The sequence below is a fragment of the Vigna angularis genome, chromosome 7 (assembly GCF_016808095.1).
Source record: "Vigna angularis cultivar LongXiaoDou No.4 chromosome 7, ASM1680809v1, whole genome shotgun sequence".
Taxonomy (NCBI): Eukaryota; Viridiplantae; Streptophyta; class Magnoliopsida; order Fabales; family Fabaceae; genus Vigna; species Vigna angularis.
In genome coordinates this window covers 25476529-25500451 of record NC_068976.1, presented here as the reverse complement: position 1 = coordinate 25500451, position 23923 = coordinate 25476529, and the positions used below count along the sequence as shown (strand labels likewise).

General features: G+C 34.9%; 1 protein-coding gene and 2 long non-coding RNA genes across 4 annotated transcripts; 1 reads left to right on the top strand and 2 right to left on the bottom strand.

The window, feature by feature from the left end:
- Nucleotides 1-1810: 1810 nt before the first annotated feature.
- On the bottom strand, nucleotides 1811-4021 carry LOC108337912 (uncharacterized). Its single transcript, XR_008250292.1, has 3 exons — nucleotides 3917-4021; nucleotides 3719-3816; nucleotides 1811-2053 (listed from the first exon to the last, which is right to left on the bottom strand). It is a non-coding gene; the product is annotated as an uncharacterized LOC108337912 (long non-coding RNA).
- A 5304-nt stretch (nucleotides 4022-9325) lies between these two features.
- Nucleotides 9326-11469, bottom strand: LOC128197671 (uncharacterized). Its single transcript, XR_008250291.1, has 3 exons — nucleotides 11365-11469; nucleotides 11167-11264; nucleotides 9326-9501 (listed from the first exon to the last, which is right to left on the bottom strand). It is a non-coding gene; the product is annotated as an uncharacterized LOC128197671 (long non-coding RNA).
- A 1010-nt stretch (nucleotides 11470-12479) lies between these two features.
- LOC108337530 (uncharacterized) lies at nucleotides 12480-15018 on the top strand. Of its 2 annotated transcripts, XM_017574081.2 has the most exons (8): nucleotides 12480-12575; nucleotides 13208-13296; nucleotides 13409-13495; nucleotides 13601-13789; nucleotides 13882-14046; nucleotides 14146-14199; nucleotides 14340-14486; nucleotides 14582-15018. In XM_017574081.2, the coding sequence occupies exons 2-8, from the start codon at nucleotides 13240-13242 to the stop codon at nucleotides 14954-14956; spliced, it is 1074 nt and encodes a 357-aa protein (XP_017429570.1). In that variant the 5' UTR covers nucleotides 12480-12575; nucleotides 13208-13239; the 3' UTR covers nucleotides 14957-15018. The 2 variants fall into 2 exon arrangements, with proteins under 2 accessions (XP_017429570.1, XP_017429569.1); XM_017574080.1 differs by lacking the exon at nucleotides 12480-12575 and having other exon boundaries at nucleotides 12585-13296.
- Nucleotides 15019-23923: the final 8905 nt, after the last annotated feature.

Below are 23923 nucleotides of genomic sequence, written 5' to 3'. Positions count from 1 at the left end.
AATTGTATATAACAAGTATTGCATTGTAATTTTTTTTTTATGTTACAAAAACCATGTTTATATTCATAGAATGAATCAATAAATATACACCATTAAACACGTAAATCTCTTGGGAAACAATACTTAAAATTTTCAAAACAACTATAACGATTATATAAACTTGCCAAAGGTTAACAACTTCTAATTTGTTATCCCTTTACTTCTCACTTCTAATTTTCTCAAACAAAGTTGATAAAATTCTAACTCTCTACAAACTTATTGTTTCCTTTTTAATTACCCTTTTGTTGCTTTTCCCAATTTCTTGAACCAGAGTTGATCAATTAGGATAATTCACTTTGAAGTTAAACAAATTTTTCACTCTCTATATAGAATTTTGTTGATTTCATTATAAGAAAATATCAAATAATAGGCATAAGTAATTAATAAGCTAAAGATTATTTTATAAACTAAAAATTATTATTATATAAAATAGTCTCTATTATTAATAAAAAATTATAATTAATTTGTGAATTAGAGTCGAAATTGACCTCTAACATTAGTGACTAATCCTCTTTCTATTTTTACAAAACAAATTTAACCTAGCTAGATATTGGCTCACCTAGCAAACCAAAACACTAGGGGTTAAAGTTTTTTAGCTCCCTTGACTAACAACGTTATCTAAGTTCTCTATATTTTAGTTAAACAAATTTTGCTCAAGAGAATGACTCGCTTCACAAATCTACATAATTCAAACCTAAGACATGTATCCATTGATCAAATTGGCTTTTTCACTTCATTCCTTAGCCAAAAAGTGATATATATATATATATATATATATATATATATATATATATATATATATATATAGTCAAAATAACATCAAACTCAACCAATTTGACTAAATGAACCTAAAATTAAACTACTAAATTACCTAACATACCACAGTCAATTCATTATTTATGGTACATTCATAAATTAAACTAGCTTCTCTTATTTAGATTAGAATTTTGGCTCAAGCTAAGCTCCAAAAACTCTCACTCTTATATGATATATATACTTGAAAAACCTCAAATAAAAGATATCAACATTTATAATGTTAGACAAACAAATACCCATTATGATCCTAAAAGAGCAAAAGATGTAGATGCACTATCCCATTTATGTAGACTCTAAAAATTGACTCAAGAAAATGGATAAAGATGAACTTATTCAAAATAAAATTTTGATTAGATAAGATTGTTCTACCCTACACAAGAATCTTTCTTACATTCAAACAAATTATGAGATTTGATAGAATGAGATAAAAAAGTAAAAGAAAAGAAAGAATTTCATTTTATAAAGATAGTGATATTTTTTTATATAGAAAAATTTAATAATCGATTTTTCCACTTGTAATCTTTACATTTTAATAATAAAATATTCATATTTCATCTTAAATAAACTAATATTACTCTTAAAACCATTTTGTAGACTCTTATAAGGTTGTGACAACTTGTAATCTAAATCTTTGTTCTAAAATTGAAAAGACACAAAATTTAATCATAATAATTTCAAGTAAATATTTCATAACTATTAAAATATTAAAATAAGGTTTTATGTTTCAATTAAAAATTATAATAACATTTAAAAATATTGAATGACTTAATTTAAATATTGTGACAACTAGTCATCTTAATATTTATTTTTAAATTTCAAAGAATTAAAATAACTATAATCACAAAAAATCATAAATAAATTAATAAATTGGTTTGGGTGTGTAACATCCCAATAAATAGTAATTACCATTAATTAGAACTAATCACATTTACAGAGTTAACAGTGCAGTCTTAATTACAGCAGCTATTAAAAACGAATGCACAAAACTTACAACGTTCAGAAACTAAATAACAGGCGTCAAGATCTGGACGAGCGGTTTTACAAAACTACACAACCGAACGTCCCAAAACAACAATAAAGCCACTAATAGCTACTAAAGAACGAGCGATCTACTGCTCGGCCTTAACCTCCACCTCGACTAGATTGGCGTCCGCCAAATTTTCTTCTTCCAGCATATCTTCAAGTGGCGCCTCTCCATCTGCTCACATCCACAACGGATGATCATTGCATTGACAAGACGGACATACATAACCAATAGACAACACAAGGAAATCGAAAGGGTAAGCTTAGGTAATTTAATTCGTACAACTCACATACAATTTAACATCAGAAATTAACACTCAAGACATACATCAATAAATCAGAATAGAATAAATTAACCAACACTCATAAATGACGACTGTCCGGACTGTATGAATCCATGTAACCGCAGGCGTTCGTGCACTCGGGTGATGTAGTAACTGGAACCATCCATCAGCTGCCACCCGAGGTTAACCCTATCAGCCTCAAAGTACTCAATAGGGCTAGGGCCTCCTGCCATTCCCACACATGACCTACTCCCCTCTACATGAGGATGAGCACTCACGGAATATCAGGATGATTAGCCATCAGCGATTTTACCATGGTCATACTATACAACTTATCACATTCAGATCATATAGACGTTCCTCCTTGGAACGTTCGTTAAAAATCCACTTTCAATATTCCTCTTAAAATAACGTTCACACACCTTAACCATTTCTATTATTCACATTTTCATTCTGTGTTCCACTTTCATAAATTAACGAACGTTCATCCTTTTCGAAATAAGGACGAACGTTATTTCAGTACAGAGAAATAATCGTTTCTGAACAACAGAAACGAACCTCAGTCCTCTGACGGACGTTATAAATACATGACTCAATTAAAGGGAATTGACTTTAGAAGTTCGGAATAATACTTAGAATAATTTAAGTATAAAGATTTTAGATTGAATCCAGAGGATAGATACAATACAATTCCTTTAGATAAATAAACCAAGCGTGATTAAATTTCAAGAGGGAATACCGCCAGTCAATGACCGAACGTCAACTAATAATTTGAACGAACGCTATTTAAAATCAGGACGAACGCTATTTAAGATTTGGACGAACGCTATTTAAAATCAAATAATTATTCAATTTGTACGAGCGCTTGATAGAAGACCTTGCGCGATTCAGAACGAACGTTCGATATAAGGCCGAACGCTATCCAAGACGAACGCTCGACTTAAGGCCGACCGCTATCAAGAACGAACGCTCGACAGAGGGCCGAACACTATCAAAGACGGACGCTCGACATAAGGACGAGCGCTACTTATCATTTATATTTTTGAACGAGCGTTCGGTCTAAGACCGAACGCCACTTAGGACGAACGCTCAATTAGCATTTCAAATGGGACGCTCGTTCTAAGACAGAATCCTTTCCAAATGAAAGAATTTCACTCTAAATCAATTTTAGAGAAACCGAACGGTATATGACCGTACAAGGACGAGCGTATTTTATCAAGCAGAGAACATGATATTTTCCAGATTTTTCAGTTTACAATAACTTTACCGTTTTCATACGATTCATAACTTATAATTTCTCTCCACCATAAATCTCATACATTACAAAATTTATATTATTATCCCAAACCATACAGAAACTTATTCATATTCCAAATCATACATTTCATTCTCAGCATACAGTTCAAACAATATTCATCACATACATCCAGTACAACCATGCTCGTTCATGTATAACTAAACATCAAATATTTCATGCATTTCAGACATCCAGTACACTTCATTGCTTTCATACACATCAAACAAGTATTAAATTAAATTACTAAAGCTTCCCTTACCTGGTCTAGCAGTGAACTCCCTAAGCGAATGCTTTTAACTTGCCCAAATACCGTTTTCCTACCCTCAACGTGCTTCTCAAGCGTTTCACTCAATCTAACTACAAGAAATGGAGAAAAACTCAGCTTATATTCTAACATGCAGCAGTACCAGCGCTGCATATAACTCGGAACGGAGCGTTTTAGGGTTTTAGAACTTACCAGTTCGGAGTCAGTTCTGTTCGGTTCAAATGAAAGCTCACGACACCGTGAACGATCCTACGGTTTCTGAAATGGAAGCAGAGATTTTGATGGTGAGTTATCTTAGAGAGAAGATGAAAGATTTTAGAGAGAAGCTGGAGAAGAGAAATGGCCAGGGTTTCGCGAGAAAGAAGGTGAATGCATGGAATGGAGTGAAGTGTTTTTCAGAGAAATCATTTTATCATTCTCGTCAAACGGCCATGCATTCACGTACGGCCACCTGGCTTCCACTACAGCTTTTAGAAGCTTCTGACGTGACAAATGGCGTCAGTGCATGCAGAGGGTGAATTTCCCTTCCCACGTAGGACGAACGTCCATCCTCTGCACGCCACTTGTTTTCCACCAACGTTTTTGGAACGTTCTTACAGAGACACATGGCAGGCGCATGCAGTGTGTGTTTTGACGTGTCAAAGTGCTTTTAATGGTGATCAGAGAGTGGATTTAGTGCGTTAATTATTCAGGTTCTCACATTCCTCCTAACTACAAAAAATTTTCGTCCTCGAAAATTCTAAAGCTTACCCGGAAATAATTGAGGGTATAGCTCCTTCATGGCCTCTTCAACCTCCCATGTTGAGTCTCCAGTCCTTGCATCCCACACCACCTTCACCAGAGTAACTTGTTTTCCCTTGTAGAGTTTGATACGGCTATCTTCCACTCGGACGGGTTGCATTTCCAGCGTTCGGTTTGGGCGAAGCTGGACGTCTTCCAACTCCAGTACGTGTGATGGATCAGCTATATATTTTCGGAGTTGAGAAACGTGAAAAAGTGGATGTAGGTTGACAGTTGAGGTGGTAAAGCTAGTTCATACGCAACTGATCCAATCTTCTTCAGAATTTGATAAGGCCCTACGAACTTGGGTGAAAGCTTCTTTGGACAAAGGACTCTTCCCACTCCAGTGATTGGATTCAACCTGAGGAACACGTGATCACCAGCAGCGAACTCTAATGGTCTTCTCCTCTTATCAGCATAAGATTTCTGCCTGCTTTGAGACGTCTTCAATCGTTCTTGAATCAGTTTCACCTTCTCGGTGGTTTGCTGGATTAATTCTGGTCCAGTCAATACGTTCTCACCTTCTTGGAACCAACACAATGGGGTTCGACATTTCCTTCCATAAAGAGCTTCAAACGACGCCATTCCTATGCTTGCTTGAAAGCTGTTGTTATACGTGAATTCAACGAGCGGTAGAACTTCATCCCATACTCCCACATGATCTAGGACGCACGTCCTCAATAAGTCCTCGAGCGTCTGGATAGTTCGCTCAGATTGGCCGTCCGTCTGAGGGTGATAGGCAGAACTCATTTGCAACTTGCTTCCCAACTCGCCTTGCAACGATTGCCAAAAACGAGATGTGAATCTCGTGTCTCGGTCGGAAATGATGCTCGAAGGAACTCCATGCAAGCGAACGATCTCCTTAACGTATAATTTGGCCAAGTTTGTCATTGACATCTTTAGGTTGACTGCTAGGAAGTGGGCGCTCTTAGTTAATCTATCCACAATCACCCAAACTGAATCATGGTTTCTGACCGTGCGTGGCAGATGGGTCACGAAATCCATGGAAATGCTATCCCACTTCCATTCTGGAATCTCCAATGGCTGCAGCAATCCACCTGGTCTTTGGTGTTTAGCCTTTGCACGTTGACAAGTTAAACAAGACGCTACAAAACGTGCAATGTCACTCTTCATTCCAGGCCACCAGAATGATAAACGGAGGTCCTGATACATCTTAGTCATGCCCGGATGCATGCTAAGACGGCTGTGATGTCCTTCCTCCAGGATGATTCTCTTCAGTTCGCCGTCGTTTGGAACGCACGCTCTATCCATATAGCGCAGTAAATCGTCCGTTCCAATATTGAATCCCTTAGCCTGATCTGTGCCGAGCGTACTCAATATCTTTGCCAATTCCTCATCTTCATGCTGTTTCACTCTGATCCGATCAAACACATCACTGGAAAGTCTAAGGTTACAGCATCTAATCACGTTCGCTCCTAAATCGAACTGTAACCTTAGATCTCTAAAACTTTCTACCAAGCTCAGCTCTTTCACCATCATTGTCGAGACCCTTACTGCCTTCCTACTCAAGGCGTCCGCCACTACGTTAGCTTTTCCAGGATGGTACAACAGCTCGAACTCGTAATCTTTCAAGAATTCAAGCCACCTCCTTTGCCTCATATTCAATTCTTTTTTATCAAAGAGGTACTTGAGACTCTTGTGATCACTAAATACTTGAAACGTTGCTCCATACAGATGATGCCTCCAAATCTTAAGTGCAAACACGACTGCTGCCAATTCTAAGTCGTGTGTGGGGTAATTCTTCTCGTGGATCTTCAACTGCCTAGAAGCGTACGCCACTACCTTCCTTTCCTGCATCAATACGCAACCCAAACCTTGATACGACGCATCACAATACACCTCAAAAGGTTTGGCCGTGTCTGGAATGACCAACACTGGGGCGCTCGTCAATTTCTTCTTCAATTCCTGGAAGCTCTCCTCACAACGATCAGTCCATGCGAACGGCTGATCCTTCCTGGTGAGATAAGTCAGAGGGGCTACTATCTTAGAGAATCCCTCAATGAACCGCCTATAGTAGCCCGCGAGCCCCACGAAGCTTCTAACCTCTGTGACCGAACGTGGGCTCTCCCAATCCAACACCGCTTTCACCTTGGCTGGATCCACTGCAATACCACCTGCAGAAACGACGTGCCCCAAGAATTGGATTTCCTTCATCCAGAATTCACACTTTGAACGCTTGGCATACAATTCTTTTTCCCTCAACACGCTCAACACGATTCTCAAGTGGTCTTCATGTTCGTCAAAGCTCTTGGAGTAGATAAGGATGTCATCAATAAACACCACTACAAATTTGTCAAGGTACGGCCTAAAAATCCTGTTCATGTAGTCCATGAAGATTGCAGGTGCGTTCGTTACTCCAAAGGGCATCACCACGTATTCATAATGACCATAACGAGACCGAAATGCTGTCTTATGAATATCTCCCTCCTTCACTCTAATCTGATGATAGCCCGAACGTAGATCAATCTTTGAAAACACGCACGCACCTTGCAACTGATCCAGTAGGTCGTCTATCCTTGGCAGTGGATACTTGTTCTTGATGGTCAGCTTATTAAGTTGTCTATAATCAATGCAGAGCCGAGAGCTGCCATCCTTCTTCTTGACCAACAACACAGGTGCTCCCCATGGTGAAGCACTCGGCCTGATGAACTTCTTATCCATCAATTCTTCAATCTGCATTTTTAGCTCGGCCAACTCGGCTGGTGCCATCCTATAAGGTTGAACCGAGATGGGTGCAGCAGTTGTCACCAGGTCGATCGTGAATTCGACCTCACGAACGAGAGGTAGACCAGGGACTTCATCCGGAAAGACGTCCGGAAAGTCATCCACTACCGTTCGTCCTCCACTGCTCTCATCATTGGACGAACGTTCCACTTCGTTGTCTTCATACGTCATGATCAGAAAACAACTCGCTCCTTCCATGATGTCCTCCATCAACTGACCGCGATCAACAGATAACTCCTCCTCTTCTTCGCATGGGAAGACTAACTCCTTCTTCCCACAATCAATGAGAATCCGATTGGTAGCCAACCAATCCATTCCCAAAATTACTTCTAAGTCTTGAAGGGGTAAACAAATGAGATTGACCTTATATCTACGCCCCTCAACTTCTATAGGACATCTTACACAAACTGTAGACGTCTTGATCCCACCAGCCGCTGGGGTTGACACCACCAAGTCGAACTGTAATTCACTCTCCACTAGCCCCAGTTTCTCAACGCATGCCTTCGAGATGAAGGAATGAGTTGCCCCCGAATCATACAACACGCCACACGGCTTTCCAAATAATAAGCAAGTGCTGGTGATGAGTGTACCTGAACGAGCAGCTTCTGCACCCGTAATTGCATAAACTCTTCCTGTAGCTTGCGCACGTCCACCTCTTCCTTGTTGGGTTCTTCCAGCGTTCGGCGGCCTCATTGCCGCACGTCCTCCCATATTGCACTCGTGATCCGAGTGTCCACTCCTTCTGCATTTAGTGCAGTATTTTCCCCCATTCAGTTGAGGACAAGCCCACCTAAGGTGCGGTCCTCCACACTGGAAACATGCTACACTCCTTGGCTGTCCAGACTGGCCGACAGTAGCCAAGGCTTGGGATCCACTAGAGGATTGGCCTGGACGAGCGTACGGGGGTCGTCTCACGTTCGTTGCACCTCTGGATAAGACCGGCCCCCTACTCACTTGCTGTTTCTTCTGTTGCTCGGCCTCAGCAACGTTCTTCTCCAGTACCTTTGCTCTCTCAACCATGGCTGGGAAGGATCTAATACACAGACTTGATATTAATACCTTCAAGTCACTTCTCAACCCGTTTTCAAACTTCCTGCATTGCCATTCTCCACTCGTAGCCATGGTATTAAAACGGACCAGGTGTTTGAATTTGTTGGTGTACTCCGAGACGGACATACCACCTTGTACCAACTGAAGGAACTCCACCTCCTTAGCAAACCGCACACTGTCCGGGAAATACTCTTCATAAAACTTAGCCCTGAAAACCTCCCAGGAAATTGGACTCTGAGCTTCGGTCAACAATATCTTCATACTTGACCACCAATGGCTAGCTTCTCCCGTTAACAAATACTCTGTGAATGCCAAACGGTTGTCATCTGGACATCTTTTGGCATCATAAATCCTTTCCATGTCTCTTAGCCATTGATCCGCTTCGTCCGGAAGGCCCTTCCCATTAAACTTGGCCGGACGATGTTGGAGAAAACTCTCTAAACTCCACTCAGCAGTAGGCGGGGCAGCGTTAGAAGAGGACGCTCCAGTCGCGCCCCTGGTTGCAGCCAATATCTCCATTAACTGCCGCTGCGTCGCCTCAGAGTTGGATCGAGAGGCTTCCAAACTTTGCATAGCTGCCTGATTTTGCTGCATCAGAGTAGCATTCTGCTCCATAAGGGTCGTATTCTGTTGTTGCAGCCTATCGATCACCGTCTCCAACAACCGAGCGCTGTTGGACGTATCCGGTTCGTTGGGTTGAGGTGGCGGAGGAAGTCTAGGTGCCATGTGATTCTCTGGACACAGAGAAGACGTACGTTAGTTATGTTCAAGAGTTAACTAATTCCATAACTCGTTAAACACAATACAAGCACACAACGAAAACATAGTGTACTCATAACCCTACTTGTCCTTAAAAGAACAAAACTGCTCTGATACCAATAAATGTAACATCCCAATAAATAGTAATTACCATTAATTAGAACTAATCACATTTACAGAGTTAACAGTGCAGTCTTAATTACAGCAGCTATTAAAAACGAACGCACAAAACTTACAACGTTCAGAAACTAAATAACAGGCGTCAAGATCTGGACGAGCGGTTTTACAAAACTACACAACCGAACGTCCCAAAACAACAATAAAGCCACTAATAGCTACTAAAGAACGAGCGATCTACTGCTCGGCCTTAACCTCCACCTCGACTAGATTGGCGTCCGCCAAATTTTCTTCTTCCAGCATATCTTCAAGTGGCGCCTCTCCATCTGCTCACATCCACAACGGATGATCATTGCATTGACAAGACGGACATACATAACCAATAGACAACACAAGGAAATCGAAAGGGTAAGCTTAGGTAATTTAATTCGTACAACTCACATACAATTTAACATCAGAAATTAACACTCAAGACATACATCAATAAATCAGAATAGAATAAATTAACCAACACTCATAAATGACGACTGTCCGGACTGTATGAATCCATGTAACCGCAGGCGTTCGTGCACTCGGGTGATGTAGTAACTGGAACCATCCATCAGCTGCCACCCGAGGTTAACCCTATCAGCCTCAAAGTACTCAATAGGGCTAGGGCCTCCTGCCATTCCCACACATGACCTACTCCCCTCTACATGAGAATGAGCACTCACGGAATATCAGGATGATCAGCCATCAGCGATTTTACCATGGTCATACTATACAACTTATCACATTCAGATCATATAGACGTTCCTCCTTGGAACGTTCGTTAAAAATCCACTTTCAATATTCCTCTTAAAATAACGTTCACACACCTTAACCATTTCTATTATTCACATTTTCATTCTGTGTTCCACTTTCATAAATTAACGAACGTTCATCCTTTTCGAAATAAGGACGAACGTTATTTCAGTACAGAGAAATAATCGTTTCTGAACAACAGAAACGAACCTCAGTCCTCTGACGGACGTTATAAATACATGACTCAATTAAAGGGAATTGACTTTAGAAGTTCGGAATAATACTTAGAATAATTTAAGTATAAAGATTTTAGATTGAATCCAGAGGATAGATACAATACAATTCCTTTAGATAAATAAACCAAGCGTGATTAAATTTCAAGAGGGAATACCGCCAGTCAATGACCGAACGTCAACTAATAATTTGAACGAACGCTATTTAAAATCAGGACGAACGCTATTTAAGATTTGGACGAACGCTATTTAAAATCAAATAATTATTCAATTTGTACGAGCGCTTGATAGAAGACCTTGCGCGATTCAGAACGAACGTTCGATATAAGGCCGAACGCTATCCAAGACGAACGCTCGACTTAAGGCCGACCGCTATCAAGAACGAACGCTCGACAGAGGGCCGAACACTATCAAAGACGGACGCTCGACATAAGGACGAGCGCTACTTATCATTTATCTTTTTGAACGAGCGTTCGGTCTAAGACCGAACGCCACTTAGGACGAACGCTCAATTAGCATTTCAAATGGGACGCTCGTTCTAAGACAGAATCCTTTCCAAATGAAAGAATTTCACTCTAAATCAATTTTAGAGAAACCGAACGGTATATGACCGTACAAGGACGAGCGTATTTTATCAAGCAGAGAACATGATATTTTCCAGATTTTTCAGTTTACAATAACTTTACCGTTTTCATACGATTCATAACTTATAATTTCTCTCCACCATAAATCTCATACATTACAAAATTTATATTATTATCCCAAACCATACAGAAACTTATTCATATTCCAAATCATACATTTCATTCTCAGCATACAGTTCAAACAATATTCATCACATACATCCAGTACAACCATGCTCGTTCATGTATAACTAAACATCAAATATTTCATGCATTTCAGACATCCAGTACACTTCATTGCTTTCATACACATCAAACAAGTATTAAATTAAATTACTAAAGCTTCCCTTACCTGGTCTAGCAGTGAACTCCCTAAGCGAATGCTTTTAACTTGCCCAAATACCGTTTTCCTACCCTCAACGTGCTTCTCAAGCGTTTCACTCAATCTAACTACAAGAAATGGAGAAAAACTCAGCTTATATTCTAACATGCAGCAGTACCAGCGCTGCATATAACTCGGAACGGAGCGTTTTAGGGTTTTAGAACTTACCAGTTCGGAGTCAGTTCTGTTCGGTTCAAATGAAAGCTCACGACACCGTGAACGATCCTACGGTTTCTGAAATGGAAGCAGAGATTTTGATGGTGAGTTATCTTAGAGAGAAGATGAAAGATTTTAGAGAGAAGCTGGAGAAGAGAAATGGCCAGGGTTTCGCGAGAAAGAAGGTGAATGCATGGAATGGAGTGAAGTGTTTTTCAGAGAAATCATTTTCTCATTCTCGTCAAACGGCCATGCATTCACGTACGGCCACCTGGCTTCCACTACAGCTTTTAGAAGCTTTTGACGTGACAGATGGCGTCAGTGCATGCAGAGGGTGAATTTCCCTTCCCACGCAGGACGAACGTCCATCCTCTGCACGCCACTTGTTTTCCACCAACGTTTTTGGAACGTTCTTACAGAGACACATGGCAGGCGCATGCAGTGTGTGTTTTGACGTGTCAAAGTGCTTTTAATGGTGATCAGAGAGTGGATTTAGTGCGTTAATTATTCAGGTTCTCACAGGGTGTACATCTGTATTATTTTTTTCCATGATCTTTGAGCTGTGATAGTTCATAATTTTTTAATAAAAAATAAATAACAGAAATTTACAACTATTAATAGACAAATAATTTTTATGCAAAAACTGTGTAACTCTAATTATCTGTTATACCTAGAGATACGTAGGAGTAGGAATCCAGTTTAATCAAGCTAAATAAAAGAATTTTTTTTTCTTGTATCAAACTTCACCCAATAATAACAATAATAATGAAAACTCATTTTTTTAAAAATAATAATATATGTTTAAATTTTATGGACAGCACTGATAATTGGAAAAACGTTTCTAACATATTATCTTCATCAACACCTTAAGAATTTTGTTTTTTCTACTATTAAATGTTATAATAAATATAATATTTAATGCTATTAAATATTTAAAACGTTTCTAACATACTACCTTTATCAAACTCTTTAAAGAATTTTGTTTTTTTCTGCTATTAAATGTTATAATAAATATAATATTTAATGCTATTAAATATCTAGCTTTATTTGTTTAATGTAAAACATTAAGATTCAATATATTATTTGTTTCGGTGTGAGTTGAGAATCATTCTCAAACATTTCTTTACACTTTTCTTTTGAATGACTTATATTATATTATCTTGAGTACGTTTAATTCAATTCTTATATGTCCTTGATGTTTGTATTCTAACCCGTATGGACAGGTACTTTGTCAAACTCAAGTCAGTTATTTAATCGATCAGGGATTACTCTAATATCTTAAATTCACAATAAATCGAATTATCTATCTCTTTATTTCTGACTTACATTTGTAAGTTTCGAAATAAACTTATAATTAATCAAACCGTAATCCTAATCCAATACTTAATAAATAAGATTTACAAGTAAACTTGCGTGATAGGGAATTTGGGACCACTCGTCTGCCTTACTCTGACTGAGCGGTCTGTTGTTTGTCGTATTTTATCTCTAGTTTGAAACGTGAGCAATCAAAAAGTGATTGAAAAATGATCAAGACATTGATCTTTGTTTTGTGTTTATATATGTTTACATTTTATGGACAACACTGATGATTGGAAAAACGTTTCAAACATATTATCTTTATCAAACACCTTAAGAATTTTGTTTTTTCTACTATTAAATGTTATAATAAATACAATATTTAATGCTATTAAATATTTAACGTGATTTGCCTGATGAGAAACATTAATATTCAATTTTAAATACTATTTTATCTCTAGTTTGAAACGTGAGCAGTAAAAAAATAATTGACAATCTAGAAAAATGATCAAGACATTGATCGTAGTTTTGTGTTTGGTGATCGGTGCAAGTCCTACAGGTCATTGTATTCGAGATACACTCAAAGAAGATATGGAGCTCGAACGACAACTAAAGCTCATTAACAAGCCTCCTGTTAAAACTATTCATGTATTTATAGTTTTTTTAATAAAATTTCCTTATACATTTTTTTGGTGAATTCAATGTAATTATAGTTACTGATATTTTATTTTTTTTCTTTGTTGTATTTTAAATTCTGGAGACAAAATATGGAGACACAGTTGACTGTATAGATATTAATAAACAATCAGCATTTGATCATCCTATACTAAAGAATCATAAGTTACAAGTATATATATATACATTTCTTTCCTTAAATAATTTCTAATTTTCAATCTTTATATAATTACATTTCCTTATAGTTTCAATATATGTTTATGTTGTTTAATTGCAGAAAAAGCCTAGCATACGAAAACCAATTGAAAAATCAAGTATGAAGAAATTACAAGGTACACAAATATTTGGATTTGTAAAATGTCCTAAAGGCACAATTCCTATTCGGAGAACAACGAAAGAAGAACTTATTCAAGAAAAACAATTACTAAATAGTAGTATTTTTGTCAAAGATGTCTCTGGTGTTCATGTATGTTGGGTCTTTGACTGAAATTCAAATTTTCATGGTTTATTTCTACAAATTAGCTCATATTCGATGTTAAAATCTATTAAACTTTGCAGCTTGCTGAGATGGCTCTTTCTTCAAAATATGGTCCATATTATGGGGTCGAAGGAGGCACTAGCATTTATAACCCAAGAGTTACTAAGGGTCAAATGTCCCTTTCTCATGTATGGGTTGAAAATGGACCCATAGACAGTAATAACAAAATTAGTGTTGGATGGCATGTAAGTTTTAATTTTATTATTATAAACCTTTTTTCAGTAAATAGTGTTTATTTAATGATATAGAAAACAATACCTTTCTGATCTCACATTTTGTTATAGGTGAGTTTGGATTTGTACGGTGACAATCGAACCCATTCATATGTATCATGGACGGTACACACATTTATATGAACATCAAATTCGAGTTTTGTTTCACATGAATATTATTTCTTAGTTTATTTTAACGTAGGAAATATTTTTGAAAAAGAAATTCATTTCTTCAAAATGTAATGTGATGTTAAAAAAATATACAGAGAGACAATTTTCATAAGACGGGATGCTACAATTTACGATGTCCAGGTTTTGTTCAGACTAATCCTGCATCTTATATTGGTGGACCTTTTCTAAATACATCGTTGTACGGAGGACCAACTTATCGTTTTGTTGTTTCTATTAGTCAGGTAATGTTCTTGGCATACATTTTTCATATAATATTATATGATACATGAAAGTGAGGTATTATTTTCTTGACAAAATTTTGTACATACATTTTCAGGACCCAAAGTCCAAAAACTGGTGGATACATCTAAGCAATACTATTGCTGTTGGATATTTTCCAGCCAAATTGTTCTCCAACTTGAGTTCAGCGGATAAAGTAGGATGGGGTGGAAGAACATTAACTCCTCGTGGTTCTCTAAGCCCTACAATGGGATCGGGATATTTTCCTGATGGAAACTTTTATCATGCATGTTATTTCACTTATATCTATTACAAAAATGCATCCAGAAAAAACTACGGACCTGAAAACTATCAAATAAAAAAATACGTTGACAATCCTAAGTGTTTTGGTCTTACTTTCTACGGCAATCTTCATAGAAAAGTTGAGTATTGTCTTCAATTTGGAGGACCTGGTGGTGATTGTGGTGATTGATTAGTTTTATTTTCTGATATGAACTTCAAATAAATAAATACTATTATTATCATTGTTTCTAATGATTTTAATTCTACAATTCTCTTATCTTGATCCATAGTTCTTATATTTGGATATTGAAAAAATGGCTATAAGAATTGTTACACTTAATTATTAATAATAATTTTTTTTAGCATTTATGAGTATCAAGAAGGTCAAAATAGCTGCTATCCTTCCAAATCAAGTCTAAGTACGAAGCTTGCACATTGAAATGTTAACGCTTGTAAAGACACTACAAAAAGGTCGAATAACTAGTGTTTATGGTAAAATTTGCTCGAGATCTCACATTAATTATAAATAAGATAATTTTATGAAATTGAGTTAAATTTAAAGTTTATTTCTTAATATGTTATTGAGTTATGATTATAGTTTATCCTAATATATGTATATATCTTAGCGAAGAAATATATTAGAAATCTCACATTGACTAATAATTAAACTTAAACTTCACTTTTAATAAAACTTAATCTTATTTCGAACTTAAACTTCACTTTTTAATAAAACTCAATCTTATTTTAAAAGTGTTATCTATTCTCGTATATTGGAATATATATGGAAGTCTCACATCGACTAGAGATAAGGTCAATTTATAGTTTATAAATGGATATAAACCTTATCCTACAGGTTATTTGTGGAGTTGAGTTAGGCTTAAAATCCATTTCTAACCCATTATATATTCCTCAAGGTTATGAATATGTTATAAACGACTTTGTGCTCATATTTGAAAGGTTGTATTGATTGTTGTTTTTTATACTTATTTGAAGATTGTAATAAATTATCCATTTTTGTGATATGCTCGTAAGCTAGTTACTAATTGCTATTGATTACTGTCTAATTTAATTCTTTCGGTTTATTTGCTCCTAGTGTATTAGAGAAAGCTCTTCAGGTTGAGCCAATCTCTTTTGGTTAGCATTGATGTTACCTTTCTCATTGATGTAGATCTTAATGTAACAAAAATATGAAATGTTAAAACAAAACAATTGTTACAACGTTATTATAAATTTTTTGTTTTTCAAGATTTTGTTACGCAGGTTGACTTGGTAGCCCATGACAAAGTTATACAGGCCAACAAAATTAGATCATAATTCTTATATAAGATGAGTCAGTCCGTCCACACTATCATCCCCACCATTTTAAACCAGAAAGTTTTTGGAATTATGATTTATTTTTTCTTTTTGGGAGGTTGGGTATTGCGTTGAAGCTTTATAAGTGCTACATGTTTATTTAGATGCATTAAATAATAATCAATTAATTAATGTATTTTGTAGGAAACATGTACATATGAAACTTGTCGTATCCATGGGTTGTGAATTGATGTATATTATCTCTTAATTAAAGTTATAACACAATAAATATTAATAAGACAAAAGGTTTTATATTAAGGACTTAATTAGGGCTACATTTTTTTTAACATTTTTATCTTCATGTTTCAATATAATAATGTGTTTGACTTTTTAAAGTAAATAATATTAATAGTAATGGCTACACTAGAGAATTACTTATTTTATTTAAAAATGTATATTATAATAATTTTTCTCTCTCTTTTTTTTTTCTCTAAATGTAATATTATATGTAATAAAAGTTAATAACAATGCTACTTTGTAAAAAAAATCTAACTTATTAACATTTTCAAACACTCATTTTTTTTTCTTACTATTAAATGCTATAATAAATATAAAATTTAATTTTATTGAATATCAACTTAATCAACAAATGCAAGTCGTTACTATTCGGTTTAAATACTATTCCTATCTCTAGTTTGCAAGGGGAGTTACCAAAAACAATGGGCATTCGTGACAAAATATCAACGCATTGATCTTTGTTTTGTGTTTGGTGACTAGTGCAAGCCCTACTCACTGTATTCAAGATACACTTAAGGCAGATATGAAATTAGAACAACAACTAAAACTCATTAACAAGTCTCCTATAAAAACCATTAATGTATTTTACACTTTCTTTTAGCAAAATTACTTTATACATAATTGTATCCAATATATAGACTAATAATCTTTTATATTTATTGTATGTTAAATCTTGAAGACAAAAAATGGGGCCATTGTTGATTGTATTGATATTAACAAACAACCAGCATTTGATCATCCTCTATTAAAGGATCATAAATTACAGGTATATGTTTACTTATCTAACTATATCAAACTTTAATTTTTCTTGGATTGCATCTACTTATAATTTAAATGTATGTTTGTGTTGTTTAATGACAGAGAGAACCAAGTTTTCAAAAGTCAATTAAAAAGACAAGTACGAAGAATTTATCCAGTAGATCCATATTTGGACTTGGTAAAGTTCAATGTCCTAAAGGAACGGTTCCTGTTCAAAGAATAACAAAAGAAGATTTTCGTAAAAAATATATATTAAATAGTAGTATCTTTGTTCAAAATATTTCTGGTGTTCACGTAGGTTGTCTCTTCCAAGTGAATTTCAAATTTTCCATGATTTATTTTTTATAAATTATATCATGATTAATACTTAAATTTAATTTACTGAACTTTGTAGATTGCAGAAATAGCTCTTTCTTCAAAATTCGGTCCATACTACGGAGTTAAAGGACGAAATAGCATTTATAGTCCATACCTCACGAAGGATCAAATATCACTTTCTCATTTGTGGGTTCAACACGGACCTATAGAAAGTAATGACAAAATCAGTCTTGGATGGCATGTGAGTTTTAATTTTATTATTATATATCCTTTTTAAGTAAATATTTTTAAGAAGAAAAATATTTAATTTGTGTTATTTAATGATATAGAAAACAATACCTTTCTAATATCACATTTTGATACATAGGTGTGTCCGGAGTTGTATGGTGACTGTAAATCCCATTTATATGCATCATGACGGTATGAACATTTATAAGAACACTAAGTTCGAGTTTTAAGATGAATAGTATTTCTCACTTTATTTTAATTTAGTAAGCAGTTTTATCATGAATTTCATTTGTTGAAAACTTAATGTGATGTTAAAAATATACAGAGAGACAATTATCACAGGACAGGATACTACAATCTTCGATGTCCAGATTTTGTTCAGACTCATGATGCAATATATCTTGGTGAAACTTTTACAGTTGTATCTACTTATGGTGGACCAATTTATGATTTTCTCTCTTCTATTACTCGGGTAATGTTATTTTTCATGTAATATTGTGTGATTTGTGAGGTATTATTCTTGACATAAGTTTGTGTACATACATTTTCAGGACCCATTGACGAAAAACTGGTGGATACTTGTAAACAATCATACTATTGGATATTATCCTGCAAAATTATTCTCGAACATGACTATGACAGATAAAGTAAGATGGGATGGAAGAACAGTAACTCCTCATAGTTCTCTTAGCCCTATCTGGAAATTTTCCTGATTCCAACTTTTCTCATGCAAGTTATTTCAGACTTATGGCTTATAGAAATATGTCAAAAAGAAGTTATGGACCTCAAAACTACCAACTAGAAAAGTACGTAGATAAACCTAATTGTTATAATCTTAATTACTATGATATTCCAAGTTGTGTTCAATTTGGAGGACCAGGTGGTCATTGTGGTGATTGATTAGTTCTCTTATGAAATTCAAAAAATAAATATTGTTTATTATTTATTCTAAATGGTTTCTTTTTCTGTCATTCTCATCAGTATAATTAACTACCAGAATATTTTAATACCAAAATAAAAAATATTAGAGTCGTAGTAAACTTTAATCCAACACTACTAAAATAATTATATAGATTAGAGGTATAGCCTCAGATCAATCCTAACATAAGTTAAAAATAAATAATAAAATTGATAGGACGCTTATATTGATATTAAAATTATATTTAAAATTAAATAATTATATTATTGTTTCAATTTAATCCCACAAAAAGAGTATGAAAAATTCTAATGCAAACAATACAATAAAAACGGAAACTTTCTGAGACTTCAATTCAAACACAAGAGTTGAAATTTGTAATGTGATATAATACACTTAGGCTTTATTCACTTGAATAAATTTGTGGAAAAGTGATTAAATAAATTTGAGAGGATTTGAAGGTAAATTTTTTATTGATTATTTGAGTGGATTTGAAAGTAAGTGAGAATGAATTTAGAAGTAAAGTTTGTGAGAATTAGTGTAAGATTTGATTGATGTGATATATTAAAAAAATTTACTTCCAGATCCACTCTCACTTACCTCCAAATTCACTCAAATAAATAATAAAAAAATTTACCTTTAAATTCTCTCAAATCTATTCAATCACTCTTTTTTAAATCTATTCAAATGAATAAAGGACACCGACGAAGTATAAGAGTTGGTTAGTTGAGGTGTAAGCAATCTTTTGATTTTTTTTTCATTGAGTATTGAGAAGGCCTACTACCTCCCAATCTTCCAAATGTCTACTTTTTATTGCACCTCCTAAAATCACATGTTTCAATTTTACCCTTATAAATTTATAATAAAATATGAGAAAGTTTCGTGCACCTTCTAAACCTTTTTTTTTTTCACTTCTTCTGGAGAAAGTGGGGTGTTGCGTTTGGGATTTTTAAGTAGGTTACGGATTACAAAATTCAGAAATATGTTCCGGATTAAATATTTTGAAACATCTTTGTAACCATGAGGTTGAAGTAAACATCGTCCTTCACGTTTTTCAATTAATGAACTTTTTCATTCAATATATCTATGATAAAAGGTTCTTCCTTTTAGCTTTATCTCAGCCCCAATGTTTTCTGCTTTGTTGTTATCTCAGCCCCAATGTTTTTCAATTATTATTATTATTAATTATATTAAAATGTTATAATAGTTTTTTTGTTAAAAGTTTTGTGTTGGAAAGTGAGATATTGGATTCAAGTCTTACTTATAATATGAATATGATGATGTGGTGATAATTTAGACAGTAGAAGCTTATGACGATAGGAATGTCATGTATTCAACTTCTAATGAATAAATTAATACTTTGGAATTAGAGTCAGATGTGTTTTTGAAAAATTGGTGAGATCTAGTGGGTGCAAAGTAAGGGTGTTCTTGTGATCAAGGTTGATATGTTTTTTAGTAGTTTTATTTTGATTAAATTATATATTTGTGTTTTGGTTGAATAAAACTTATCATTTCTTGAATGATTTTTTTATGTGCATTTTGAAATGAGATAAAGGTAATTACGGATGATAGAATTTCGGGAAAATTTGTATATATTTAGTTTATTATACATAAATATAGAGTATTATTTTTTGTTATATGGTTATATAATATATCGTATGTGAATTATTTTTATTATACAGTTTACATACAATGCAATATAATAATGTTTTAATGTATATTACAAAGTTTACATACAATGCAATATAATAATGTTTTAATGTATATTACAAATGAAAATTTATGCGGTGGTAAATTAATATTTTATTTTCAAATAGATATTACGAAATTTTGTATATTCTAAAAGTTAACAAGTTTGAAAATTGCGACTTTGTTTTCCTTTTACATATGTATTTAAGGATTTAAGGTTAGTAAAATATATATTTTTGGGTATAAATAATCATGTTTTTTATTTATTTTATTTATATTTAAAAAAATAGTTTAACAATTAATATTTCATTATGATATCTAAACGTTTAGTTCATTGGGTTATATTGTGTTGGAAAAAAATAACAAATTGCATATTTGAGTTCTTATTTAAGTTGTTGTGGATATGATTGTATTTGCATAAACTTCTACAATTGAAGTAATGTAAATTGAATCAGTATTGTTGGTTCCAACTATTGGTGATTACTAATGCATAAACTTCTACAATTTTGACTGTCAGTAATGTTTATTTTTTTGTATTGTTCACCTTTTTCTTTCTCATAATTTCAAGTCTCTAACACAATCTTCGATTTCTATAGTAAGTACCGAAGGTCAAGGATGGTGAGCAACATACACACACCAAAACTATAGTGGCGAAGTATGGTATGGATGAATAACGATCCTCTAAATGACTTTGATTTAAATATGAAATTCTAAAATATTTAAACAACTCTTGTATTTTCTATATCTAAGGAACTCATGACCATGCTCCAAAATTTGAATCATCGAGTTGATGATTTATCAAGACCATACTTGGATACTTAGATAATATAGGTTAGATGGATTTTGAATAACATTGGTGATATTGTGAGCTGTGTTGAATTCAATTTCCATGAAACTTAATTCTCTGTTAAACTTAAGGTTATTAAACTCGAGAGTTTACGTAAACTCATGAGAGTCGAGTAAACTCGACTCATAAACTCAACTCGTAAACTCGTAAGAGTTTACTTTAGGTGAAAAAAAATTATATAAATAATATCTTAATTCAAATAAGTTTACAAAATTATATAACTTTAAATAAATAAAATTTATAGATATATTGTTCATAAAAATAAATATTGTAAAACATAAATACTTGGATTATTGTCATTAATTTTGGTGCATTTCATTAAATATATAATAAAAAAAGAATTGTAATAGTGATAAGGACTTAGGTTTTATTGTTTAGAAAAACGATTTATTTTACCTATTACAAACTAAAACAATGCTCAACTCACGACTTTGTTAAAAAAAATAACTTCACTCAATTGTGAGTGACGTAGTTGGAAGGACGCGAGACCAGTATAAGTGACGGCGAGCGTGACGGTAGGGGCGACGACAAACGCGAAACAAACATGACGATGACCACAAGCGTGAACGGAGTGCTATCGAGTGCACACGACGGTGACCTGAAGGAGGCGAGACGATGGCCATGGAGAAAGACAGAGGGGTGCGAGAGATAATGACAATCAGGTCATAAAACCCTAAACCCCAAACGAACTCGTTTTTCTTAATTTTTCCCCCTTTCAAGCTCGCACAATCGCTCCAAACTTGCGATTCTACACGATCCTACCGATTTCACAGTCGATTCTACCAAATTTACGTAGAAAACGAGTTTACTTATGAGTTAACTCAGAAGCCATTTCTTGGAACGTAAACTCGTACGAGTTTATGAGTTAACTCGAGAGTTTGATAACCACTGAATTTGATTTTACAAAACTTGTACCTTTATTTATATATCTCGATTATATAATGTAAATTAAATTTAAAAGAAAAAAAAAAGAGAAATCGAAGAAAAAAAAGCAATAACAAAAATATAAAATCAAAATAGTTAACTTATCAAGTAATTATCTTAAGTCATTTGATCTCAAACCTTGTTTCAGAGTTGTCTTGCACAACACACATGAGGCGTTGGGTGTCCCTGTAACATCCCGATTATATAATAATCAATATTACATAATAAAGACGTCAACATTCAAATATAGAGAACAGTCAGAATACGACGTGTAATTTAAGTACTAAATTACAGTCATCCAAAATAAAAGAAACGGAAATTCAAACTTAAACAGTTTATAGATTCGAACACTACACGTGTTCAGATAGGAATTCCTAAGAAGACTACTCCGCAACCTCAATATTCTTCAGCTCTTGCTCCAAAGGACTCTCCTCGACAACATCTGCTCCCATCCAAGTGGATGATCATCGCCAAAGAATCATATCCAAACGGCACACAACACAAACAATGCAAGGGTGAGCTAGATATAAAAAGCATGTTATCATACATAAATTCATATACAGAAATATTTAGGCATGCTTATTAAACCACAATCCACATATTCACACAACTCATCCGGATTCTTGTATAATTGTCGAACTATTGGTCGTCTCTACACTTGCTAGCTCTGCTGGTCTTTCTCCAACGCTAGCAATATAAATCCCCCAAGCTGCCTATGTCTAAATTCAAAGACTATAGACGAGGATCTCCCTCTACTCTCACCACTGACATTATTCTTCTCTACTTGAGTGTGAATAATGCTTTGAGTGTAGGGATAGACATACCATTTCGAAGCCCCTACAATTATACAGACACAACCACAATATTTCACATAACTACTTCCATCCATCTCTCCCTGAGATTTCCGAATCATACTCACATTCATCATTTTCATCATACAATCACGGTAATTTATCATAATTCATACATGCTCACATTTTCAAATAAATCACATCGTATCATGCTTTCAACATTTTACATATTTTATTCAATCCAAAACAATAGCAATTTAACCCTTTGCACACTCTTGGACGAACACTATTCACCACCAAATTGGACGAACGCAATTAAGGATCTGGACGAACGTTATTTAAAAAAACGGACGAACGCTCAAGTTTAGGACGAACGTCCACTTTTCACAGTTTGGACGAACGTCCATTTTCCGGACGGACGAACGCTTGCCGAACACTCCACTGGACGAACGCTCTTTGGAGTTGAAGGACGAACGCTCACTGGGACGAACGCTCGTTGGGAAGGACGAACGCTAATTGGGACGAACGCTACACTCAATGGGAGGACGAACGCTCGACAAACACTGTTTGGACGAGCGTCCTATACTAAGACGAACGAACGCGAAATACCAAATGGACGAACACTAATCACCTTGGACGAACGTTCAACACAACACTTCTTTGGACGAAAGCTCAAGCCGAGGACGAACGCTACACTCAGCATTTAAATAATACCGAACGCTCACAAACTAAGGCCGAACACTCACAAATTAAGGCCGAACGCTCAAGATCAATTACTTAGGCCGAACGCTCGACTACCGAACACCAAATTCAATACTGGACGAGCGCTCAAAGATCAAACCTTGACAAGACCGAACGCTTACCATTTATACATACAGAAACAAAATCTACTAAGACCGAATGCTAATATCACTAAAACTCAACAAGAAAGAACGCTAACGAACTCCTAACAGTATGAGACCGAACGCGCAACTTGGACGAACATTCAATATCTGGACGAACGTTCTTAGGCATTTGAACGAACGCTCAGGCCGAATACTCTTTGGACGAACGCTTAGCAGGCCGCTTCCTTGGACGAACGCTCATGCTGAACGC

Coding starts and splice junctions, on each gene's coding strand:
- LOC108337530 (XM_017574080.1), top strand. CDS start 13,153: ATGATCAAGACATTGATCGTAGTTTTGTGTTTGGTGATCGGTGCAAGT. Junction 13,496..13,600: donor TAAAGAATCATAAGTTACAA/GTATATATATAT, acceptor GTTTAATTGCAG/AAAAAGCCTAGCATACGAAA. Junction 14,200..14,339: donor ATTCATATGTATCATGGACG/GTACACACATTT, acceptor AAAAATATACAG/AGAGACAATTTTCATAAGAC.